At 50.8% G+C, this 26,407-nt stretch overlaps 1 protein-coding gene across 1 annotated transcript in view; it reads left to right on the forward strand.

Moving 5' to 3' along the window:
- Positions 1 to 20,523, forward strand: part of RUNX3 (runt-related transcription factor 3) — a 54,515-nt gene extending 33,992 nt beyond the window's left edge. The window contains exons 8-9 of the mRNA XM_014546762.1: positions 19,956 to 20,024; positions 20,281 to 20,523. Coding sequence (XP_014402248.1) covers positions 19,956 to 20,024; positions 20,281 to 20,523 — 312 coding nt within the window. The remainder of the gene's footprint in view (positions 1 to 19,955; positions 20,025 to 20,280) is intronic.
- The last annotated feature ends 5,884 nt before the right edge of the window (positions 20,524 to 26,407 follow it).

Here is a 26,407-nt window from a genome sequence, read left to right on the forward strand (position 1 = left end):
AGGCTTCTCCCATGGAGACGGCTTCGGCCTGGACCCTGGACACTGAGAACAGAGGTCCTGGCAGGGTCCTGCAGGCCTGAGACGATGGAGGGAACTGTGAGGGCCGAGGAGACGGCTGTGGGGCTGTCCCAGTGAAGGGCCAGACCCTGGCCTGCCTCACTCCTCCTCTGCCCCAGATGCACCCCATAAACACAGTCACCCGGATCTCCCCGGCATGGCCCAGGGTGGGGGGGCAGCTGTTCGCCCCACCAGACACCCAGCTTGGCCATGTGAGCAGGGACTGCGCCTCCGTGGTTGGTTCATTTTGGGGTCATTAATGAAATGAGCTGTCAGACGGACAAGGGTGGGGGGAGCCAGAGAGAACGAATGAACTGTTCCTTATGGAAACCCTGAGTGCCCCCAACCTCCCCCCACGAGGGCTGGGGAGCCGGGAGGAGGCGAGGGGCCATATCCCCCAACATTCGCACCGCACTGTGTGGCCCAGCGGCTAGCGGAGCCGGGCCGGATTCCAGGCTTCCTATTTTTAGTCTTGCAGCGAACGCGCACTGTTTGTTTTATATATTTATATTCACCCGCAGAGCGAGCCCGCCCTGAGCCGGGCCAGGAGGAAGCCTGGGCGGAGGGGAGGGGCCAGCCGAGGGCCAGCTCTCTGGAGCCACCCTCCCTCTGTGCCCATGCCCACTGCTGGGAACAGTGGGCCTCGTGGGTGTCCTAATGGGTGGCAGCTGTCTGGGCCGCACCACCCCCCTCTGCTCTGTGGGCCTGGTGTCTGCGAGGCCTTGGCCAGAGTTCATTCACTCATTCACCCAACAGAGACCCAAGCCGCGCCCCACCCCCAGGTGCCAGACAGCAGGAGAAAAGGCGCACAAGTCACAGCCGTGCCCTTGAGGAGCCCACAGGGCAGACAGACAGGAAAACAATGCTAAGCTGTGGGATGGTCAGCGGGGACAAGGTGGAGAGGTGAGTAGACAGTCACCCCACAGAGAGGCAGCAGGAAGGCCTTCTAAGTAGAGGGAACCTCATGGCCTGGAGCAGTGATGGCGAACCTTTTGAGCTCTGAGCTCGGCGTGTCAGCATTTTGAAAAACCCTAACTTAACTCTGGTGCCGTGTCACATATAGAAATTTTTTGATATTTGCAACCATAGTAAAACAAAGACTTATATTTTTGATATTTATTTTATATATTTAAATGCCATTTAACAAAGAAAAATCAACCAAAAAAATGAGTTCGCGTGTCAGAGGTGTCGTAAGTTCGCCATCACTGGCCTGGAGGGACGGGCTGTGGCTGAGCTAGAGAGGACGGTGAGGAAGGTGGGATAATGGCGATGGGACAGGGGAGGCGAGCAGGCTCAGCTCGTGGGGGCTGAGGCCACTCTGAGGGACTTGGACTTGGTCCGGGGGCACTGGGGAGCCCAGCTGAGGAGTGGAGGCACGTTCTGATGGGTACGTGTCCGAGGGGGTTGCCGTGCAGTGTGGAGCGTGGGCTGAGCCCTGGTCACAGGCTGCTGCAATGGGCCGAGCAAAGGAGGATGAAGTTTGTGCAAAACGATGTGGAGAGGAGCGGAGCGTTCCGAAGGCACCTTTAGCACCGACGTTACAGGAAGGACCCTGTGCCCCAACCTCGGGTTTACGTGTCTCTCCGCTTCTCAGAGCTCCTGGCATCTGATGGGACCATTGTGGACAAGGTCTTGGTAATATTTTTGCTCTTTCTGACTGTGCAGTGACAACAGCCCTGCCCGCTCCCTGACTCCTTCACCCCACAGGTTTGGAGTGAAGCCTCATGTCCTGCTCATGACAACCCTGAACACACCTGAGGCCACGTGCAGCCTCTCTGACTAAAAGGTCCAGGCCTCAGAGTCTGGTCCAGCCTCCCAACTCTCCTCCGTGAACCGAAGATGTAATGACTGTACGACTCTGAGCCCGAGGTGCCCAAGGCTACATATTAGATTTTAAAACTACACTAAGACATTATTGTGGGATAAAAAGTAGATGATACAGATTGCCAACAAGCACACAAGAAGAATTACCCATAATCCCACCCCTCTAAAAATAACAATTGTTAATATTTTTACGGATGTTTTATTTCCCATCCAGACCTTTATTTTCTATACATATATAAATGTTTTCATAGGAATAAACATGTTTTCCTAGCTAGGTACACATTGCATATACTATATCTCAATTAATATAAGTTAAAAATAGAAATAAAGGTAATCTAGAATGAAATCACTAGAAAGATGGGTGATAGTTGTTTTGTCCTTTATAGAATATTTCCTGGTATTTTCCAAATTGTCTAAAATGAGCACATTTGTTAGAGGTATAGTATATTGAACTACTAGATCTTGATAAATATCTAAGCAGAGTTCAAGAGCATGCTTGGCCAACTCATTAGCTGATATGTCACCTCTTACAGGTAGCCTTCCCGGATAACCCATGTTGAAAATCTTACCATTTTAAACTCAGCCCATTAAGGGCTACCATTATCCCCATTTTACAGATGAGAAAACTTAGGAATAAGAACAGAATCCCCTCTCAATCCTAACAAGGGCAGAGTAATACCTGAAAAAGTTGAGTTTAAGTTTCTCATCAGCTAAAGGTATTAGAGGCTTAAAGTAAAAATTAAGTTAACTTTAAGAAAAAGGTAATATTTCTTACACACCTGAGTTTGTTTCCCATGACTTATATCCTATATAATAAAAGGCAAATATGCAAATTGTCCCCTTGACTGGGAGTTCCACCAGGAGGTGGGGCTGGCCGGCCAACCACCCTCGGCCCCTCCCCCCGGCTGGCCCTGCCCCTGATTGGCCCCTCCCACCCTGATTGGGGTGGGCCGGTAGACCCCACCCGTGCACGAATTCGTGCACTGGGCCTCTAGCTTGCTATAAAGACAAATCATCAAGGGGAACAAGACAGAAAGGAGAGAGAAATAAGAAAATGTTGTTTTATAAGCAGAAGCAGAAAAGACACAAGTCTTTACGGCTCTTTCTCTGCTTCTGAGAGTGATCTGTTTGCCTTTCTGAGTTGTGATTCTAAGATTTCACACATTTTGAAGTCAAAATACAGAATTCCCTGTCTCGGGACCCTCTCCTGGGGACGCCCTGTGAATGAGGCCCGGCCCCTGCGGCAGGGCGCCCTCGGCCTGGAAACGCACACCGTGGGGCTATCTGCCGAGGTGGCAGGCCTTCCCCGTCTCGCACAAGTTCCAGTTCTTTTTCCATGAAAACAACTCAGTCCTAAATCACCGACGCCTGAAATTAGAAAAATACGAGCCCCATATTATCATAAAACTATTTTAGCACAGTGGGGCCCTCTGGGTGGCGGGAGGGGTGGCCCAGCGCTGCGCGGCAGCCCCTTCCAGTTGCAGCCCCTGGAAAGGCTCCGAGGGACGAGAAATTTGGTTTTCATTAGCAGCGAATGTGAAGAGTTCTGTCGCTCTGAATGGACCTTTGATTCTGGCTGGCGGTGGAATCATTCCAGGACCCAACGAGTTTTGTTTTGTTTTGTTTTTTTTCACATAAAACGGGCCAGGCCCTTCTAGCTTATATCTCCCTGAACTTCACAGGAATTGGGCAACACCCCAACCTCTTGGCTTCTAAAGTCAACAGCTGGGGCGGGCGGGAGGGTCACCCGAGACCGTTCGGCTTTGTTGACTCTGAGGTTTTATTAAAAATGTTATGTTTCCTTGAGGTCTGCGCCAGACCCAACCAAAAAAAAAAAAAATAGCCAGTGAGGGGCTGGGAGGGGCCAAGGGCATTTTCAGCACCTGGAAGACAGCCCACCTTGACCTGCTTTCTCCCACCCAGTGGCCCTCAGCAATGGCCTCCACTTTAGAATCTCTATAGAAAGCACTCTTTACGCCTGTCTGTCTACTTCCCGTGGGAGAACATTGGCTGCTCCTTTATTCATTTGACACAGGCCGGTGAAGCGCTTTCTACAGTGTTGGAGCGTGGGATGCAGCTGTAATTATGTCAAAGTCCTCAGCCCATGGAGCTTCCGCCCCCATTGGAGAAAGACCATAAACAAACAAATAAATATATGACATGATTTCAGGTAGTAATTAGAGCTATAAAAAATAAAATGGGAGCCCTGGCCAGTTTGGCTGAGTAGATAGAGTGTGGCCTGTGAACTGAAGGGTCCTGATTCAATTCCAGTCAAGGGCACATGCCTGGTTGCAGGCTTGATCCCCAGCAGGGGGCATGCAGGAGGCAGCCAATCAATGATTCTCTCTCATCATTGATGTTTCTATCTCTCCTTCTCCCTTCCTCTCTGAAATTAATAAAAAATATATTAAAAATTAAAAATAATTTAAAATAATAATCCTATATAATAAAAGGGTAATACGCAAATCGACCGAATGGCGGAACAACCAGTCGCTACGACGCGCACTGACCACCAGGGGGCAGACGCTCAACACAGGAGCTGCCCCCAGCCTGCAGGCCCTGATCACCCTATCGAGGCCTGCTGGTCAACCTCTCAGTCCCTTCCCTGGGCAGACAGGCTCCGATCGCCCGATGGTGAACAGGGATCTGGGGGTGGGTAGCAGTAGACGCGGGCGGCGCCAGGCCAAGGCCCCCATCCCACCAGTCACCCCACACACAGAGGGTGACCAGCTTCAGGGGACAGGGCACCGGTGAGTGGGTGAGAACGGCCAACCTCTCAGTCTCTTCTCCCCCTCCCCCCCTACCCCTCCCACCCCACCCCCGCTGCAGGCTCCGATCGCCTGATGGCTAACGGGGAACCGGGGTTGGGTGGCAGTGGGGGCCGGGGCCTGGGAAGATGGTTCTGATCACAGGCCAGGCCTAGGCACTGTGCCCATGCATGAATTTCATGCACCGGGCCTCTAGTAATAAAAATAAAATGGGAGAATATGATGGAGGAAGCCTGGGAGTTACAAAGTGACACTAGGTGATCAGGGAAGGTCTCTCTGGAGGGGACTGCAGATTCCCAGGAGCTTAGACAGGAGCAGCCCAGTCTCAGTTACTGTGCTAAATGTGGTGTCTGTACTGGGGCAAGTCAACAGAGTGTCTGGAATTTGGTATCAGCTCTTGATTTGGCAAAGACTTTCTTCATGATGCCCAACAGCAGAGGGGAGCCAACGCAGTCTGCCTTCATGTGGCAGGGGCAGCAGGGCTTCTTCACGGCCCGGCCCCGGGAGCCATGTTAACTCTGCTCCCATCATAAGATCATCGCCAGGGACTCTCTTAGGTCAGTTGCCCAGGAGCAGAGCTGGGGGGTTGGTGGGGGTGGGCTTTCCAAAGTGAAATGAGGGGAGTGGGGCAGAGCAGGGAAGAAAGCTAATCCCTGATGTCTGGGCTGGAGACTGGGCTCATTCTGGTCTCACGGGGGCCTCTGGAGCATGACTTTCACCACTGAATCCCGCCCCCCCCTTCTCAGCGAGCCTGATAGTATGGGTGCTGACCCCCTGGAGGGGTGTAACCTCCCTGGTAAGATCCCTACTATTAGGCAGAAAGCAATTCTCCAGAGAAGGGGTAGCTATGAGCTATTAGCAGCCAACACGCACGCGATGTCAACATGATAGATCTGGGTGATGTCTGTGGAATGTCAAGCTCCCTCCATGCTGAGAACTTGGGAAGCTAGAAGTGGCAAGAACATGTGTGCCAGACGGTGGAGGGTAAACCCCATGAAGATTCAGGGGTCCACTATGTGGATGAAGATATTAATGAGCCAGGGAGCTGAGCTGAGGCAGGCCCCGCCATCGCCTCTAAGATAAAAGGCAAGTTGCTACAAGGTGCCCCTTGCACCTTCTACCACGCAGTAGGCAAAACAATGCCACCCCACCCCACCCCCGCAAAAGACATGTCCATGCCCTAATCCCTGAAACCTGGGACTATTGCCTGACTTGGAAAATGGGTCTTTACAGATATAATGAAGTTAAAGATTTCCAGATGAGGATTATCCGAGAGAGTCCGAAACTTAATGACAAAGGCTCTTATAAGAGACACACAGAGAAAGAAGAGGACATAATGTGACCCCAGAGGCAGAGACTGGAGTAAGGAAGCCACAGACCAAGCAATGTCTGGAGCCACCAGAGAGGCGGGTGGAGGCCAAGAATGGATTGTCCCCCCGAGCCTTCCGGGGGAGCACAGCCCTGCCAACACCTTGGTTACAGACTTCTGACCTCCAGAACTCGGGGGGAATCAATTTCTACGGTTTTAAGCCACTCTCTTCGGCCTCTTTACATTTTGGAACAGCGTATGCCACACTTGGGAATACTGTTCTGGCCTGTTTATTAGAAGATCATAAAACTATCAGTTTTTTATTGTGTTTAAATATGTGGCAAAAAAATTTACCATCTTAACCGTCCCAGTGTACAGCTCAGTGGTATTAAGTGCATTCACGTTGTTGCGTCACCGTCACCACCATTCAGCTCCATAACTCTTTTCATCTTGTAAAACTGAAACTCTACGTTCATTAAGCAATAACCTCCCCCCTCACTTCCCCTTTCCCTTGCCCCTGGCAACCATCATTCTACTTTCTGTCTCTGTGATGTTGATTACTCTAAGCATCGCATGTAGCGGAATCAGACTGTTGTCTTTCTGTGACTAGCTGATTTCACTTAGCATCATGCCCTCAAGGCTCATCCGCGTTGTAGCATATGACAGGATTTCCTTCTCTTATTCTAAGGTTGAATAACATATCACTGTGTGGTTATGCAACATCTTGCTTATCCATTCATTCATCTATTTTAAATTGCATTGCTATAAACACGGGTATAAACCTAGCTCTTTAAAACCTCACTTTCCATTCTTCTGGGGTATCTACCCAGAAGTGGAATTGCTGGATTATATGCTAATTCTATTTTTAATTTTTTGAGGAGCCACCATACTGTTTTCCATAGTCGGCGATACCATTTGACATTCCCACCAACGGTGCACAAGGGTCCCAATTTCTCCACACCTTCACCAACATTTGTTTACAGAAGGCTATCAGTTTGAGACAAAGAAAGAGATGACTCTGCAGCGATCCAAGCGTCAGTGCCAGCTGCCCTGCTATTGAAGCCACATGACCAAGAAGATTCCAAACTGTAGATAAGACTATGGGGCGGGGTCTTTGGCAAACCCCGGTAGGAGAGTGCTAACGAAGACTCCAAGGGTTTTCTACAGCAAAGAACTATTCTCCCTTAGAAAGACAACTTGTGGCATGCAACTGGTCATCATAGAGACTTGAGCACCTGCCCATGAGATATACTACCTGAGCTTCCATAGTAGCTGGGTATTATCAGATCCAGCAAGTCATCATATTAGGGCACAGCCACAACCCATTATAGATTGGAGATAATATATTGGGCATTGGAGCTGGGAAAGTCCTGAGAATCCAGGTATATTCCATGAAGAGAGGCCAGGCCCCCATGTCACCTACTTCTGTTGCATCTATACCCATCCTCAACACACACATGTAGCCCCATGGCCACAGTTCCCGATGGTCAACCATCAGAGGAGTAAAGAACTCAGGCTGGTTTGTGGGCTGGCACATGGGACAATGGGCAGTAGATGGTCATCCCTCCATATGAAGGAAGAAGAGCTATGCATCAGCACTAACTGCCGGGTTGGTTGGTCAGCAGCGTGAAAGGACAGGTTAGACCTGAGATGACGCGGCTCGGGGAGGCCTGCCTGAGGAAGGGACAATTGGGCAGGCATGTGGGACACACCTCAACGCACAGAGCTTTGTTCCCAATGGGAGGACAATGAGCTGAGCTTCCATACTCCTGCATGCATGTCTGTCGGTCATTATCGTGCTAAGGCTGCCCCAGGGGACACCAATGCCCAGACACTTCTAGCTCTGTGTGTGTGTGTGTGTGTGTGTGTGTGTGCGCGCGCGCGTGTGCATGCTAAGCAGTTGTAGTAGCTTGAGGGAGGCCTCCAAAGAGAGTCACAGGTCAGGCTGTGAGAAGCAAAGGCACACAGGAGGGGCTCACAGGAATGGGGTGTCAGCTACAGCCTCCTTCCCAGTTATGGTCTCGGCATTTCCTGGTGCCCTGGGTTGCATAGTGTCCCCTCTGAAATTCCTGGCCTTCGGAACACTTCAGAATGTGGTCTTATTTGGAAACTAGAGGCCCGGTGCACAAAATTCATGGACAGGGTGGTGGGGAGGGGGGTGGTGGCGTGCCTCAGCCTGGCCTGTGCCCTCTCCAATCCAGGACCCGTCGGGGGAAGTCCAACTGCTGATTTAGGCCCGATCCCCTGCTGGCCTAATCCCCCTAACTGCTCTCCCTTGCCAACCTGATTGTCCTAACTGCTCTCCCCTGCCGGCCTGATCCCCCTAACTGCTCTCCTCTGCTGGCTTGAGCCCCCTAACTGCTCTCCCCTACTGGCCTGATCACCCCTAACTGCCTCTGCCTCGGCCTCGCCACCATGGCTTTGTCCAGAAGGTTGCCCAAGAGATGTCTGGTCTAATTAGCATATTAACCTTTTATTAGTATAGATAGGATCACTGCAGATGTAATTAGTTAGGTTAAGATGAGGTCATACTGAAGTAGGGAGGGCTTTTAGTCCAATATGGCTGGTGTCCTTAGAAGAGAAGACACAGAGTTAGAGACACAGGAAGAAGGTCATGTGAGGAAAACGGCGGAGATTGGCATGATGTACCTACAGGTCGGGGGACACCAAGGATTGCCAGTGGCCACCAGAACCTAGAAGGGAGGCATAGAACTAACTCTGACAACACCTTGAGTTCAAATTTCTAGTCTTCACAACTGTGAGAGACCAGCTGGGTGACAGGTAAGAGACAGCACATGGAGCTCCTGGGCTCTGACAGGAGGCCAAGAGGCCTGCATGTCTTCATTTGGCCAGTGAGACTCAGGAAGATACTTATGTTCCAGAAGGAGAAAAGGAAAAACCACACACTTCCACTGTCTTCCAGGAGGTAAGGAGCTGCCTCCCACTCACAGGAACTGGGTCCAGGCTGTGGACAGGAGTGCCATTAGTTAGGGCTGGAAAACGTATCCAAATGCTCCTGAGGTTGTTTTTGGAACCACATCTGGCCAGATGGTAGAGGTGTTGGGCTTGACAGTTGGACCAAGGCCAAGTTAAGGGAAGAGGAGGGAGTGGCTAGTACCAGTGAACAAGCGAGGGAGGGGTTCTCTCCCCTTTGCTCCCAGAGACCCCTTGTTCATGAATGAAGGTCTAGGACAGTGATGGCGAACCTATGACACGCGTGTCAGAGGTGACATGCGAACTCATTTTTTTGGTTGATTTTTCTTTTTTAAGTGGCATTTAAATATATACAATAAATATCAAAAATATAAGTCTTTGTTTTACTATGGTTGCAAATATCAAAAAATTTCTATATGTGACACGGCACCAGAGTTAAGTTAGGGTTTTTCAAAATGCTAACGCGCCGAGCTCAAAAGGTTCGCCATCACTGGCCTAGGAAGAGCAAAGGACGGGTGCCTGGCTGGAATGTTGCCAAATTGTCCCTCTAGGTGGGACACCAGTAGCCATATCGCCTCAGTTCTGTTACCTTTTATATATATATATGGCATCTCCCAGACCAAAGGAAATCCTCAAGCAGCAAGAATCCACTAAAAATGGCATCTCTCAAACTTCACTCAGTCAAATACCATCTTTCACTTTTTGCCATTTCTGGCACATATCAGCTAACTAGTATTTTACTCTACATTTTTCTTGAAAACATTGCCTCTTTCTAGTCTCTTCAAATTGGATATCCGTATGCAAAAGGATGAGGTTGGACCCCTATCTCACACCATTTAGAAAAATCAACTCAAAATGGATCAAGGGCCTAAAGCTATAAAACTCTCAGAAGATAACATAGGAGTTAAATCTTCATGACCTTAAATTTGGCAAAAATAAAAATACATTTAAACATGACACAAGCAACAAAAGAAAAAATAGATAAATTGGACTTCATCAAAATAAAAAATTTTTGTGCATCAAAAGACACTATTGCCCGAGCCAGTTTGGCTCAGTGGATTGAGCGTCAGCCTGCAGACCGAAGGGCCCCAGGTCCGATTCCAGTCAAGGGCACCTACCTGGGTTGCAGACTCCTCCCTGGCCAGGGCCCTGGTCAGGGCTCATGCAGGAGGCAACCAATTGATGTGTCTTTCTCACATTGATGTTTCTCTCTGTCTTTCCCTTTCTCTTCCATTCTCTCTAAAAATCAATCGATAAATATCCTCAGGTGAGGATTTTAAAAAAAATTGACACTATCGACTGAGTAAAAAGGCAATCTATAGACTGAGTGAAAATATTTGCAAAGTACATATCTGATAATGTATTAATATCCAAAATATATAGAGAATTTATTTTTTAATATATTTTATTGATTTTTTACAGAGAGGAAGGGAGAGGGATAGAGAGTTAGAAACATCGATGAGAGAGAAACATCGATAAGCTGCCTCCTGCACACCCCCTACTGGGGATATGCCCACAACCAAGGTACATGCCCTTGACCGGAATCGAACCTGGGACCCTTGAGTCCGCAGGCCAATGCTCTATCCACTGAGCCAAACCAGCCAGGGCAAAATATATAGAGAATTTAAAACTCAACAACAAATAGATAAACAATCTGATTAAAAAATGGGCAAAAGACTTAGATTGACATGTCTCCAAAGAAGTTATGCAAGTGGTTGTAGGAGTGTGTTTGTGTGAACAAAGCAGCTCTAGTAGCAAAAGAGGATGCCTCTTCAGACAGTTGCACATGAAAAGATGCTCAACATTACGAAATGCAAATCAAAACTACAGTGAGATACCACTTCAAATCCACTAGAATGGCTATAATTAAAGAAAAAAAGGAAATGGCAAGTGTTGGCAAAAATGTGAAGAAATTAGAACCCTTGTACATTGCTTGTGAGAATGTAAAATGGTGCAGCACCTTTGAAAAGGTCTGGCAGTCCCTCAAAAAGTTATACACAAAGTTACCATATGACCCAGCAATTCCGCTCCTAGATATATGCCCAGAAGAATTGAAAATCAGTATTCAAACAAGTACTTGTTCATGAATATTTATAGCAACACTATTCACAATAGCCAAAAGGTGGAAACAACCCAAATGTCCATCAGTGGATAAATGGGTAAACAAAATGTAGTATATCCAGACAATAGACTATTATCAGCAATAAAAATGAATGAAGTGCTGATATGTGCTACAACATGGATGAGTATTTGAAGCATTATGCTAAATGAAACAAAAGACTACATATTATACGATTCCATTTATATGAAATATCCAGAGTAGATAAATCCATAAGGACAGAAAGTAAATTAGTGCTTGTCAAGGGCTCAGGGGAAAGGGGAAAATTGAAATGACTACTAAAAGGTACAATTTGGTGCGGGGGGGGGGGGGGGGGGAGCAATGAAAATATTCTGGAACTAGTGGTAATAGTCGTGGATATACTAAAAAACACTGGGTTGTACACTTTGTAAATGGGTTTATTGTATGGTATATAAATCTTCGAAAAAACTGCCTTCAAGTCTGGAGAAATGGGGACCCACTGGGACCACTGAGGCGTTTACTCTTCATGTTAACAATACCCACCTCAGAGGATGCCCAGCTGACTCTTGAGCTAATGCTGTGTTTCTCAAATTTTAGGTGCAGCGGAATCTCCTGGAGAGCTTGTTAGCACGCTAACGGCTGGCCACATCCCCGGGGTTTCAAATTTAGCAGGAGCCCAAGAATTTGCATTCCCAATAAGTTCACAAGTGATGAGGACTCTCCTGGCCTCTGGACCACCCTTTTGAGAACCACTGAATTAACTCACATAAAGTGCTCTGGGTCTGGCCCCAGGTCAAGGACTCAGTATCGTGTGAGCACATTTTAATTATTCCCACAACCATAGCTGGGAGGTTTTCAGGACCCGCGTCATCTTGGTTTTTCAGTTGGGGAAACGGAGGCCCAGAGAAAGCAGTCATGGAGTCATGAGGCCTGGAGGTGACAAGGCTGGGACCTGAGCCAGGTGCCCCGGTCCAGCTGGGAGACTCTTCCCAGGCGGGCGGGGAGCACGCTTCCCTCTGCGTTCCCACAGCCCTGAGCACCACGAGGACCGGCCCCTCCCTCCCCTGCAAACTCTGCAATCTCCCTGCCCGTTCTGAGGTTTTATCGAAACCTGCGCTCTGGATCCACTCCCATGTGGATGCCGTTTCCTGCCACCCCTTCCCAGCCCCGGGAGCAGATCTCAGCCTGGTCCTCCCTGCCACTCCCTGCCCTGCCCCCGGGACCCAGGCCTTGACCCCAGCAGGCAGGGTGAGGAAAGGCTGCCTAAACCAAGTCACAGAAGGAAGCGGCGTCCTGGGTCCCCAAAGGGGTCACATAACATAGTCTCAGTGAACCCCTCAGAGTCTGTGGCATCAACCCAGCGGTTCTCAACCTGTGGGTCGCGATCCCTTTGGGGGTCGAACGACCCTTTCACAGGGGTCGCCTAAGACCATCGGAAAACACATATTGAATATATAATTCCATATTGTTTTTGTGATTAATCACTATGCTTTAATTTTGTTCCATTTGTAACAATGAAAATACATCCTGCATATCAGATATTTACATGACCATTCATAACAGTAGCATAATGACAGTTATGAAGTAGCAACGAAAATAATTTTATGGTTGGGGGTCACCACAACATGAGGAACTGTATGAAAGGGTCGCGGCATTAGGAAGGTTGAGAACCACTGCATTAACCCCTCCGAGCTCATGGGAAGCCATTCTGCATCGTCATCTCAGGGGCTCCTGTCCGTTTTACGGAGAAGTGACTTTTTTAGGGCAGTGAGTCCGGGGGCCGCAGGATGAAGTCTGCATGTGCTCGTGAAGTCTGTCGTGGGCTCATTCATTCACGTATTTCCTGGCCACTTGCCCCATGCCAGGGGCTGCGGGGCTCCAAGGGAACACGGGTGATGAAAACCCAGTTGCACAGGGTCACAGCCAGGTTGGGAAGACCTTGCTGACCCTGAAACAGTCTTCACAGGGGTGTGTCCGAGGTGCCACCCCATAAAGAACACCTTGAACCATCAGCCCCCCGAGGGCGCGAGCCCAGGCTCCATCTGCACCCCAAAAGACTGTCCGGAAGCAGCGTGTGGACCAGGGGTTTCCCGCAGCGTCCGGCCCTTCTCTCCAGGTCAGGGCCACCGGTGGACCCCAGAAAAAAATGGGCAGACACCCCTTGTCTGGGAACAAGCTGGCCAGCGAGACTGCTGGCCGTGAGGGAACGGGCCTTGGTCAGCAAGACAAGCTGCGTCTCAGAGAAAACCACTTCAGTCTGGGACGATGTTCGAAGGGCAGCGGTGCACTCTGTTTCAGCGACTCTGAGAGGCACCGTTTTCACTTGATTCTCTCTGAAATCGGGGTGTGTCTTACTTACAGTGGCTTCTGGCCAGGGGCCTCTGGATGGAGCTGTCATTGCCAGCTCAGGCCAAACATCGCTCAGGAATGGGTTTCTGTGGCTCAGAAGGACACCCTGGAGACAATAGAGGAGTATTCTCTTAACCTCTGGGACCCAGGCGGCAGGTACAGGGTGGGGGAGGTGGGGAAGCAGACGTGTTCGGCAGCATTCCTCACGTGGGTGTCAAAGTGGGGAGGACCCGCACAACGGTAAGGGCCCAGAGCCATGGCTCCCTGCGCAGCTCTGCATTCTCTTAAGAAACTCTGCTTCAGCCTAGCCAATGTGGCTCAGTGGTTGGGAGCCAACCTATGAACCAGGAGGTCGCAGTTCGATTTCTGGTCAGGGCACGTGCCTAGTTTGCAGGCTCCATCCCCGGTGGGGGGGCGTGCAGGAGGAAGTCGATCGATGATTCTCTGTCATCATTGATGTTTCTTTCTCTCCCTCTCCCTTCCTCTCTCTGAAATCAATAAAAATATATTTTTTAAATAATTTTTTGAAAAAAGAAATGCTGCTTCAGAGTGGCCCCTTTGGTGGAGGGGGTAGAGGAGGGCCCAAAGGAGTACTGGATACAGCAGTGGTTAGATCAAGCTCACTGGTGTACCATTGAGGGGGATAAACAGCCCTGTATTTGAGCAGTTGCCAATTGCCATGGTGTAAATATTCCTATTGTAGCAGATTTTAGGTGACTGACAGTTTAAAAGCCAGCTTGCAAAATTCCTGACTATTTAACAATCAGCTCACCACTGATCAATGATATACATGGACATGAAAAAAACCCTCATCAGATATGCTTAAGGTTTGTGCACTTTATTATATGTCAGCTTTAGCTCAATGTGGGTTTTTTTGTGTTTTTTTATTTGTTTGTTTGTTTAATCGTCACACGAGGATAGTTTTCCATTGATTTTTAGAGAGAGTGGAAGGGAGAGGGAGAGACAGAGAGAAACATCAATGTGAGAGAGACACATTGATTGGTTGCCTCCTGCACACACCCCAACCAGGGCCAGAGAACCTGCAACCGAGGTATGTGACCTTGACCAGAATTGAACCCGGGACCCTCCAGTCCATGGGCCGAAGCTCTATCCACTGAGCCAAACTGGCCAGGGCTAACTCAGTGTTTTTAAAACAGAGAGAGAAATCTGTGTAACCAACACTTGCTGGCACAGAAGACAATGTTGTGTGAAAAGCATGAGCACGCTCAGTCAAGCCGGATTTTGAATGTAAAAAGTTCATGTTCATATAAATTTCATTTAATATACATTTATTTTCATATAAATATTCCTTTTATGAATGCACAAGAGTGATATATATATATATATAGTCAGCATCTATGTCTAATAAAAAGGTATTTCATTAATAAAAATTCTAAATGATAAAGTATCGTCTCAGTTTATTTGACAGTATTTTTATTTCCTATGGTATGTAAAATAGTGGCATGTGTTGTAGATTTCTTGAAAGATAGTAAATTTTTTTCAGTTTTATGGCTATTCTCAGGAGTTGGTTAGAACACTAACCTAAGACTCAAGAGATGGGATCTAGGCCTGGATTTGCTGCTGTGTGGCCTCAGGCAAGTCACTTCTCTCTGAGCTTCAGTTCCCTGCTCCTGAATAGAGATGATAATACTACCGACCTCATGTAGCTGCTGGGAGGATCCCAGGGGATACGGTGCATAGAGTGGCTTAGCCCATTCTAATAGAAGCAGGGCACGCTAAGAGCTCAATAAAGGTAGCTAAATGTTGTCGCTGTCGTCACTGGACTCTCCAAGCTTCCATCTATCAAATGGTCCCAAGTCCCAGGTTTGCTGGGAAGATCCACTGAGCTAATAAACGTGTTATGAAACTGGAAAGTGCTCTGCTAACAAAACAAAACAAAAAAATGTAAAGAGCAGTCTAAAGATCGTGGGCAATAGCGCTGGCCCTTGCGGCTCAGTGGCTTGGGCGTCTCCGGGTGCACCGAAAGGTTGTCACTCAATTCCCAGTCAGGGCACATGCCCAGGTTGTGGGCTCCACCCCCAGTGGGGGGCCTGCAGGAGGCAGCCGATCAATGTTTCCCTCTCACATCGCCGTTTCTCTCTCCCTCTCCCTTCCTCTCTCTCTAAAAAATCAATCAGTAAAAATATATTTTTTTAAAAGATTGTGGACAATAGACGTGAAACATCAGGTCAACGAAACCAGGACTGGACCCACCACCCAGGGAAAGAGTAAAAAGGGAACCATGAAAACATGCATCAAGGCTCAACGCCCACTTCCACACGTGGAAACATCTGTCACTCTGTGGTTAGACCTGCCGCCCCAGCCTCGCCTCGCGGTCATTTCGGAATGGAGAAGTGGCCGTGGGCCCACCTCCTCGTCTGTGAACGGCTGACGTCGGGGCTTGGACAGAGGGTCGGGGGAGGCACCCCAAGCTGAACTGAAAGCATTCCCAATGGGGCACCTCCTGCAGCCCCACCCGGTGCCCAGCTGTTCTGTGGCAGGACTCCGGGGCCCCGGGGCTAAGGACTCGGCCTTCACAGCCAGAAGCAGCTGTGCCCAATCCCAGCCCTGCCCCTGCTCCTGCCCCTGCCCCTCACCAGCCCCGTGGCCCTGGGCTCTCTCCTCCTTCAGCCTCAGAGTCTCCTGCTGGGGATCATAATAACCTGCTTTCAGGGTTGTTGGGAGGATTAAATCAGATAAAGTCTGTAGAGCACCTGGTAGGCCTCGCACACTGTAGGTGCCTCAGAGAACTTCCCTTTAACGTGGGGCCGTCCACCAAGCTCCACGCCCCTGCAGAGCAGGTGGAACCCACGGGGACACACGTTTCATGCGGTGCGGTTTGTGCTAATCGAGAGGGAAGCACGAGGTGCTGCCACCCCATGGGGGTGCCGGGAGCTAAATCTCGTCAGACGGGTAAAGGTTAGCTGAGCAGTGGAGGGTGGGAAGGGCATTCCTGCAGCTACGACCACAGGAGCAAAGCCAGGAGGCACAGAGGGCTCCTGCTCCGAAGACAAACCCCTCATCTTCAGGCTGGAAGTCCCAGGGAAGCCAACGTTCTTTCTTCTCCTGAGCCAGCGCTCATACTCAGCGGGCAGCGAAACGGGCTGCTGCTGCTCCCTAGAGCAGCGGTTCTCAACCTTCTGGCCCTTTAAATACAGTTCCTCATGTTGTGACCCAACCATAAAATTATTTTCGTTGCTACTTCATAACTGTAATGTTGCTACTGTTATGAATCGTCATGTAAATATCTGATATGCAGGATGGTCTTCGGCGACCCCTGTGAAAGGGTCGTTCGACCGCCAAAGGGGTCGCGACCCACAGGTTGAGAACCGCTGCTCTAGAGTTAGAGAGTGAGCTCCCCGGCACCAGAAGCATTCAAGCACTGACGCCGGGCTGGTCCCAGGTCTGTTGCCTCAAATACATTCCCTCTGTGTTGTAGAGGCTGATGACTATATATATATTTTCAACCCAAAAGTGGAACCTCAATACAATCTTGTTATAAAAAATTAAAACATTGCAAATAAAGCTAAAGAGCTCCTGGCAACCACTGTGGGTTTGGTGAGTAATTTCCAGACCTTTTCCTCCTCATCTGGAGAGATCATGGGGGGGCATTAAAGTAAGCATCACTCTCCTGACCGGTTTGGCTCAGTGGATAGAGTGTCGGGCTGTGGACTGAAGGGTCCCGGGTTCAATTCCGGTCAAGGGCATGTACCTTGGTTGCGGGCACATTCCCAGTAGGAGGTGTGCAGGAGGCAGCTGATCGATGTTTCTCTCTCATCGATGTTTCTAACTCTCTATCCCTCTCCCTTCCTCTCTGTAAAAAATTGATAAAATATATTAAAGAAAAAAATTAAAAAGAAAAGTAAGCATCACTGTCCTGTGATCTTCCCACGCAGCCCGGTCCCAGGCCTTCCCTCCTGCCTTCTACTCGGACCTTCACGGTCTGTGATGGGAGCTGGCAGGCAATAGCCCCCTTTTGCAGATGGAAAAACTGAAGCTCCAAAAAGCCCACGATCACACAGGAGGAAGGGGGGTGGGGGGGACCACACCCCCAAACAGACCCTGGTATTGGCTGCAGATGTGCCTTCTGGGATGAACTGCCCACTCCAGACAGATTGCTGGGCACAGCTTCATTCATTCATTCATTCATTCATTCAACCTCTGCCAAGGGCCTGCCGCAGGTAGGGCCTCCTGCGGGTAGGGTTCAAAACAGGGGCCTGAAGCAACGCACATCCCAGAAGGGGGGTGAGAGCTCTAGCTGCTCCCAGACAGTGCAAGCCACGCCCTTCCTCCCGGGAGAGATTCGAACATGACGAGGGGACCTTCGTGTCTGTACTGTTTACAGTTTTAGAGACAAACATCCATTGCTTTCGTTACTAAAAAGAAATAACAACACAAAGCCAGCAGAATCCAAATGAGAAACTGGGGACTGAGGGCTTTGCCAGGCGGCCCCCCAACTCCCTGGGATCTAAGACGCCGACTCCCAGGCAAAGAAAGTCTCAGGTCGTGAAATGGTAAAAGGGGAAGCGTGGAACTGTCAGCAGCTCAGGCCCCATTAAAAAGGCCCCCGAAACCCAGAGGTCATTTCTTCCTGCACAGTGGATGTATTTATTTTTATATCTGGCCAAACGGAGGGGAGAAACCCCGGCTACTACGGAGCGCAGGGGCTGAGAGAGAAAGGGAAAAAGAAAACAACGGTGAAGTGGTGTTTTATGAGCGGCACTAAATCCCCTCACACAATGAATCACACGCCCGCTAACGAGGAAGACTCCGGAAAGTCTAGGGAACGGAGTCAGGGGAGCTGCAGGAAATCGGATAAAGGTGCATAAAAATGCATGTGTGCCTGACACACACAAACACACACACCTACACTCAACACACACAGTCACACACACTCACATTTACACACTCAAACACACTCACACTCACCACACATTCACGCTTACACACTCATACTTAAACACACTCACACACACTTACCACACATTCACACTTATACACTCATACTTAAACTCACAATCACACTTACACACTCATACTTAAACACACTCACACTTGCACACGCACACTCAGCACACTCAAACCACGCTCACTCAACACACAACACACTCTCACACACTCAACACATACTCACACTTACATACTCGCACTTAAACACACTCACACATACACTCAACACACATATTCACACTCACATTCACATACACACACTCACACAAACATATACACACACCACTAGCATCTTGACCAACTATCTAAACCATCAAAAGGGCCAGCCAGTGTGGCTCAGGGGTTGAGCATCCACCTATGAACCAGGAGGTCCAGGCTCGGTTTGATTCCCAGTCAAGGGCACATCCCCGGGTTGCAGGCTCAATCCCCAGTGTGGGGCGTGCAGGAGGCAGCCGATCAATGATTCTCTCTCATCATTGATGTTTCTATCTCTCTCTCCCTCTCCCTTCCTCTCTGAAATCAATAAAAATATATTTTTTTTTAAATCAAAAGGTCCTCCTCATTTTCCAGAATTGCCAGCTCCCTCCTGGGCAGCAGGGGGAGACCCTGTTCCCCACACCTGGGCTGGGAGGAGGCCTGATGACGCCGTAAGCACTGAGCCCTGTGCCTGCTACAGAGTCTTGGTCAATGGGCCATGAGCTTATCTTTCCTGTCACGTTGTTACCATCAGCAGGGACCTTGGGAGGCCTGTGCCCAGGGGGTGGGAGGGAGCTGGAGCAGGAGCCGAAGGGAGGGAGAGCGAGCAGGTCCTGCACAGACTGGGGCAGGGCCCAAGGGGCTGGGAGGGAAGGGCTGCTGCAGGTCAGGCCCCAGGCCACTGAGGGAGCAGTTGTGGGGCCTGAAGTCCCAGGGCCCCCAGCCCTGCAGTCAGAAAGGGAAGCGGATGCGGATAAGAGCAGGGCCGGCGAGGGAGAGGAGAGCGCAGGGCTGTCCCTGAGGGATAGCAGGAGTGGCCTGGGAAGGCCCGGTGTCCACTGAGTCGTACATGGAAGCTTTGCCCCGAAGTGTGTGACTCCGGGCTCACCGCTGACCCCTCTGAGCGCGGTTTCCTCTCTGGGAGTGAGGATCCCATCTCCCCGCAGAGCAATGGCTCATCTGACGCCACCCACTGTACTACCTTCACCCAGGGCCACCCCTCCTCACCTCGGAGCCTCCATAGCTGGGGCAACAGCCAACAATGCCTACTAACTGCCTTACCTTCCAACACAAACAAGCGGAGCCACAGTCTAAGTGTCTTTGGGTCCACTGCCTGATCTCCTTTCAGCCCCCTGGTCTCTTTCAGGCCCAGTCACACAAACAGCCACGCTGCCCGCTGAGCGAGGACAGCGCCCGCCCGCCCGGTTCTGTGCGGCCGCAGCCCCTCCAGACAGGGGCTCGGGCAGATCCCAGGCCGGCGAGGGCAGATGGGAGGTGTTCAGGGCACACCCAGCCCTGTGCACACTGCGGGCCTCTACAGGGGACCTGTCACCGTGAACAACCGGTTCCCCCAGCGGGAGTGCGGTTGGAGCCGGGAGCCAGCGTCCGGGCAGGCGGTCTATTGTCTGAAGGTCGGCCAGGCCGTGGGGTGACAGCAGGGCCAGCGGCCTCCGGATCTGCCCCTAGTCCACACCCCCTGCTCCTTTAGGGAATCCTCGGTGAGGTCATCCACCAGCCCCCACAGGCCCAGGGGCCCAAGCTGACAGTCATGGCCAAGGTGGGGGAGCCAGCGGCATCAACCGTCCTCTGGGGGAGCCCAGCACAAGTCCTCCTCCCCAGCCGGTCGGGACTGCTCCCCTGGCCAGCGTAGCCAGGGCGGCTGGGTCCCGCGTGGGCCACACCCAACCTCGCTTCCTTCCTGCCAGGCTGCCCTTCATCGGAGGCTGCAGGGAGGGGCCCCAGTCACAGAACCCCCAATACCTTCCTGACCCCCTCCCCTCCCGGTGACACGACTTCTGCTTGGGGACCCGAAGGGCCGGGAACAGCCCTCGACAGTGACAGCGGCCGAGAGCGGGCAGGACCCTGGATTCCCACGCGTGTTTGAAATCAAGTTCAGCTCCACCAGGACCTGCTCACCGGAGCGCCAGTGCCCGGCCCTGACCTGGGCTCCTGGGCCGGACAGTTGTCACGTGGGGCCAGCTCTTCAGGCACAGTCCGCGGAGCCAGAACCCCGGGATGCAGCCCTCAGTCACCCCCGAGGAGCGGTGCAGCCTTGAACAGATCATTGAGCCTCCCTGAGCCTCTGCTCCTGTCCCTACAGTGAGGATAACGCTGGCACCAGCCCCGCAGGTGGCACGAGGAGAATCTGAGAGAACTGGGCACAGCTCTCAGCGCAGGCCAGGCTCACGTGAACGGCCGGTCGGCCAGAGCCATCGCTGCTGCGCTGCCTTCCTGGCCACACTGCCCCTCCCAGCCAGGGCGCTCTTGGCCGCCCTGCACCAAGGGGTGTCGCTGGGAGTGGGGCTGACACCAGCCTGAACCCCCTGCGAAGCCAGGCGGGTGCTGGCCTGGGAGCTGTGCCCACAGGAGCATGTTTTCTCATCTGCCCAAAAGCACCCGACAGGGAATGACTGGGGTTCGGGAGCCCTGGCCGAGCCCAGCCACTGCCAGTCAAGGGGCCTGGACCCATGCTCACCCAGCTCTGCCCTCCAGCCCCACGCAGCCACCCTGAGCAGGAGGTGGCCGATGTCTGGCTCCCAGTCCCTCGCTAGCAGGGAAATGCTGTCCCCACCCCCACCCCCACCTCCACAGGCCTGCGGGCTGCGCTGCGGCAACCCGGGTCTCTCCCCGACATGGCCACTGTAGGGACGGGGGTTGCAGGGGCAGACTCAGGTAGGAAGAGAAGAGAATGGTGATCCACCAGGTTAGTAAAACTACATATATACATATGTATGTATATGTATGTGTATATATGTATATACACTAGTATATATGTATATATTTGGAGGACAACTTGGGAAATTTGAAAATCAATTTCTTATTAGATGATCATTAGGAAATGACTGTTAATCATGATGTTTACAAGTTACTTCGAAATGTTGCAGCCAAAATAGAGAGGAAGAGATAGAGATCTAACATAGAAAAGTAAAACAAATACAGCCAAGTGTCAACAACGATTACATTGAGATGGTCAGCGTGTGGGGATACGTTGGACTGTTCTTGCGTCTTTTCTGTGTGCTTGAAGTTTTTCATGAGAAAAACGTTTAAATAATAATGTTAAACGGTGAACAGGGGGCTCCAGTCATGTGAGTTCTCTCTGTCCTCTCCCCACCTGCACTGCTGCCTCTGCCGCCAGGAGGCACCCTCCTGGGCAGACCCCTGCCTCCTCGGGGGTGTGCGGGGGTCCTCCCGGGGTGACACGCTAGAGCCACTCAGAAGCCAGTGCCCCAGGAAGGGCGGCCCATCACCCCCAGAGCAGTGACAACGCAGCTCACGCTTAGGTGGCTCCTTTAGGGTGAGAACCCAGAGAAAGATGCTCCTTGCTGCATTTTCATAAGAAAAAAACGGAACTAGCCTCCCTGTCCATCGGGAGGGACTGGGCCGTGCATTTCACAGCTCTCTCTCCACATGTTCTGACATCTCCATGTCCGTGCTATTCTGAGGGAGCGAGGATGCTGCAGATAATATAAGAAAACACTAGCTATTTAAGGTCATTGTGCATTTCTAGAGAAGGATCTGGAAGGTGGCCCACCGCCCTGTTCCCAGCGCTTGCTTCTGGAGAGTGAGAGGAGGCGGAAGAGAAACTTCCACTTTTCGTGCCCAACACGTCTGCATTTCTGGAATCTGTTTACAATGCTAAGCGGCACCTACCTGCCAGCACTTCCTGCAATTCGGACAGTATAACGATACTTCCGAATACTCACATAGCACCTACTATGCGCCAAGAACCATTCTAAAGGCTTCATGCATATGGACTCATTTGATGGACACAATGTAATTCACATTATTATTATCAGGCACAAGCCCTGGAGCTCGGTTTAGAGATGAGTGAGGCCCAGAACCGTTGAGTGACCTGCCCAGGGGCACAGGGCCGGTGAGTGGCGGAGCTGGGGTTGGACCCTGGCTCCCTCTCTGCCAGCCGTGCCCTCACAGCTCTATTACACCACAGAGGCCCAGAGCAAAGCCTGGATGAGTTTGGCCGGGGACTCGCTGGGGGGAGGGGGAGAAGAAAGGCCAGTCCTGTCATCGGGGGCGGGGGTTCCTGGGCCTGCTGTTTGCAGGTGCTGAGGACTGAGTGTTGAAATCCGATCTGCTTCACACGTGCAGTGAAAGGTGGGTCTGACCCCGAGACCCCCCCAGTCACAGCGGGGACTCGAGGGCTCCAGGGCTCACCCCATCCCCAGCATCGTAGGGCCTGGACAGAGGTGTCACACTGCCCCAGAGCCACACCTTAGAATTCTGAGAATAAGAAGTGGCCCATCACCCTGAAGAGACACACCCAGATGTTAGCAGGGGCAGATCTGGGGCGTGAAATTGAGGGTAATTTTTATTTCCTTCTTTGTACTTTCCCACAGTTTCCAAATTTTTATTCAGTGAACATGCATCACTGTTATAAGTAGAAAAAAAAAATAATGTAGTTTTTTCTCAAGGACATATCACAGAAAGTATTTCAGTCGGTGAGTGTAAGATGTGTGACCCTCATTAAACCAAGAAGAGGAAATGGAAGAAGGAGACAGAAGGAAACCAGCATTTGTTGGGTACCTACTTCTGTGGTGAGCATGGTGCTAGCAACGCTACCTCTGTGATCTCTTTAATCCTGACAACTACCCTGGGAGTTTGGTGCTACAATACCCATTTTACAGATGGGGATGCTGAGGCGCGTAGAAGGAACGTGACTTGCTTTTTCCACTCACCATGCGACCTTTCCACAAGGAGGCACAAATGCAATGTCAAAGCCAAGTTTGCTTTAAAAACGTCCAAAGGACCTGTTATCCAGGGCCTCTTAAAGAAGAGCAAGTGGCTCTTCGCGGTACAGCGGCCCCTCCGGTCATCACCGTGTTGTAGCCCAGAACGGTGGCTGAGGACTATGGTTTGACTTTTTTTTTATGACAGAGAATTATTTTATCTGGTGACATTAATGGCTGATGTAGATAAAGGTGAAGTGGACTCAGTCTACCATTTGGTTGCCAGTAACACTGAAAATGGGTACAATCCTTTAGAAGCAACAGGTTGAGATCTTTCGACTCAGGAATTCCATTCCCAGGGATGTATTTCTAAAAACTACTTCAGCAGAAGCAGAAAGCTAAAGAGGAAGGGAGAGGGAGAGGGAGGGGGAAGCCCCCTAAAGACATTCCTGTCAGTATTAACTACAAAAGCAAATAACTTGTACTGCATCAGTGTGCGGGGAGGTGCTATTCCATGTGCTCTTGGACAGTAGACAGTGTGTCCACAGGGGTAGCCAGCCTCCAAGACGCCCCGTGATCTTGGCCTCCTGACAGCCACGCCCTGGGACCTTCCCTCTCAGCAGTGCGTAGGGCTGACTTGGGGAGCCGCAGGACATTGTCAAAGCGACATGTGTGACTTCCAAGGAGGGGTCATGAAAGCTTTTGTAGCTTCCACCGTGGTCTCCTCATCTCTCATTCTGGGGGGAGGCAGCCACCTCCTCATGAAAAAACTCAGGCCACACTCTGGAGAGGCCCACGTGGGGGCCCCCTGAAGCCCCCCCAGAGTGAACCATCTTGGGAACAGACATCCTCACGCCACAGGGCACGTGCCCCGGCTGTGGGCTGGGTCCCCGGTAGGGGGCGTGCAGGAGCAGCCGATGGATGTTTCTCTCTTCATCCCTTCCTCTCCCTCTCTCAGATCAATAAAAGCATGTTTTAAATAATAAAATAAAATGCACACGCTCAGGAAGGCAGAATGGAAAAACCAGAAATGTCCATACTAGGGAACAGGGATTCCAGGTCATTTAAGAATCTTTAAGTATTTGGTTTAGGAATGTATTAGAAAGGGGAAAGGGAACATATGTAAAACTTTCAACAATAAAGAATTTTTTTAAAAAGAATTTATTAGACTGGCCTGTCAAGGAGAATTTTAAAAAGGTGATGCCCAGCTGGTGTGGCCCAAGGACTGAGTGTTGACCCAGAAACCAAGGGATCGCCAGTTCGATTCCCAGTCAGGGCACATGCCCGGGTTGCGGGTTCAATCCCCAGTAGGGGACGAGCAGGAGGCAGCTGATGGATGATGTTCCTCTCACATTGATGTCTCTCTCTCTCTCTCTCTCTCTCTCTCTCCCTTCCTCTCTCTCTAAAAATAAATAAGAACTTTTTTTAAAAAAAGGCTGAGAGGTAGCATATGTTTCCACAAGGTGTCTAAACAGAAACAAAAATACAGGCCTCTAAGGCCGTGGTCGGCAAACCGAGGCTCGCGAGCCACATGCAGCTCTTTGGCCCCTTGAGTGTGGCTCTTCCACAAAATACCACATGCAGGCGCGCGTGTACAGTCAGTGCGATTGAAACTTAGTGGCCCATGCGCAGAAGTCGGTATTTTGTGGAAGAGCCACACTGAAGGGGCCAAAGAGCCGCATGTGGCTCGTGAGCCACGGTTTGCCAACCACTGCTCTAAGGAGTAAGCCTTTTATTCGCCGAAACTTTGGCCGCCAGGATAACTCCTTCCCGGAGATCTTACAAATTGTGCAGCGCTGCTCCTCACGCGGAAGCGGTTACTGAAGCTGCCACCGCTTTCCCGAAGCAGAACGTGGAGCCGAGCCCAGCAGAGAGAGAGGCGTGGGCGGCACGGTGGGCAAACGGCCACTTGCTGTGACGGGAGAAGGAAGTGCAGGGCCCGGAGTGACAGAGAGTAACAGAGTCGGAGCAGAAGCATCACCCTCAAACCCCAAAACGGCTGCAGACGCAGAAGGACGGGGAGAGAATCTCCGAGCTTCCTGAGCTCTGAACCTTGGATTCCCATAATATCTCACCAGAACAGATTCATCGTTCTGGGGAGAACGTGAACATCCCAATATCAGAAATTGTTCCGAAGACACAGAATCTATTTGCAGCCCCTCCCGTAGGCCATCGCTCAGCTCAAAGTCTGTCAGTGGCGCCCTGGCTGGTTCGGCTCAGTGGATAGAGCGTCGGCCTGGGGACTGAAGGGTCCTGGGTTCGATTCTGGTCAAGAGCACATGCCCAGGTTTCAGGCTCAATCTCCAGTAGGGGGAGTGCAGGAGGCAGCCGATCAATGATTCTCTCTTTTCATTGACGTCTCTCTCTCTCTCCCTCTCACATCCTCTCTGAAATCAATACAAATATATATTTTTTAAATTCTGTCAGTAGCTCCCACCTGGCACCCCACAGCACAGCCTTAAAAGGTGTCATTGATCTGGCCCCAAACTACAAGCCCAATCCATGCACCTGAGACTGGGTCACCTCTGGCCGCCAGGCCACAGGCCCAGTGTGTCCCTCACCGGGAACTCCCCTCACTGGCTGATCTTCACACTGCGAAGGGCTTTCTACGCCTCAGCGCTGTGGAAGAAACCACAGAGGAAATGTCTGACAGATCTGTGCTGCAGAAAAACAAAAAATCGGGGTGCGATTAAAAAATACAAGCAAAATTAAAAGACAAACAGCTGGGGAAAAACCTTTGCAGCTCATACCACAGATAGATGGTTAGAACCCTTAATTTATAAAGAACCCACATAAATCAATAAAAACCCCACAAAGATGCCGGTGGATAAAAGGGCAAAAGGCATCATTAAAAGCAAAGATAGCCCTAACCGGTTTGGCTCAGCGGATAGAGCGTCGGCCTGCGGACTGAAGGGTCCCAGGTTCGATTCCGGCCAAGCGGGCGCACATCCCCAGTAGGGGGTGTGCAGGAGGCAGCTGAATCGATGTTTCTAACTCTCTATCCCTCTCCCTTCCTCTCTGTAAAAAAATCAATAAAATATATTTTTTTTAAAATAATGAAAACAAAAATAGCCCGGCCGGTGTTGCTCAGTGGTTGAGTGTTCAACCTATGAACCAGGAGGTCACGGTTTGATTCCTAGTCAGGGCACATGCCTGGGTTGCGGGCTCGATCCAGGAGGCAGCCAATCCATGATTCTCTCTCATCATGGATATTTCTCTCTCTCTCCCTCTCCCTTCCTCTCTGAAATCAATACAT

Source organism: Myotis brandtii, unplaced genomic scaffold, assembly GCF_000412655.1.
Source record: "Myotis brandtii unplaced genomic scaffold, ASM41265v1 scaffold456, whole genome shotgun sequence".
NCBI lineage: Eukaryota > Metazoa > Chordata > Mammalia > Chiroptera > Vespertilionidae > Myotis > Myotis brandtii.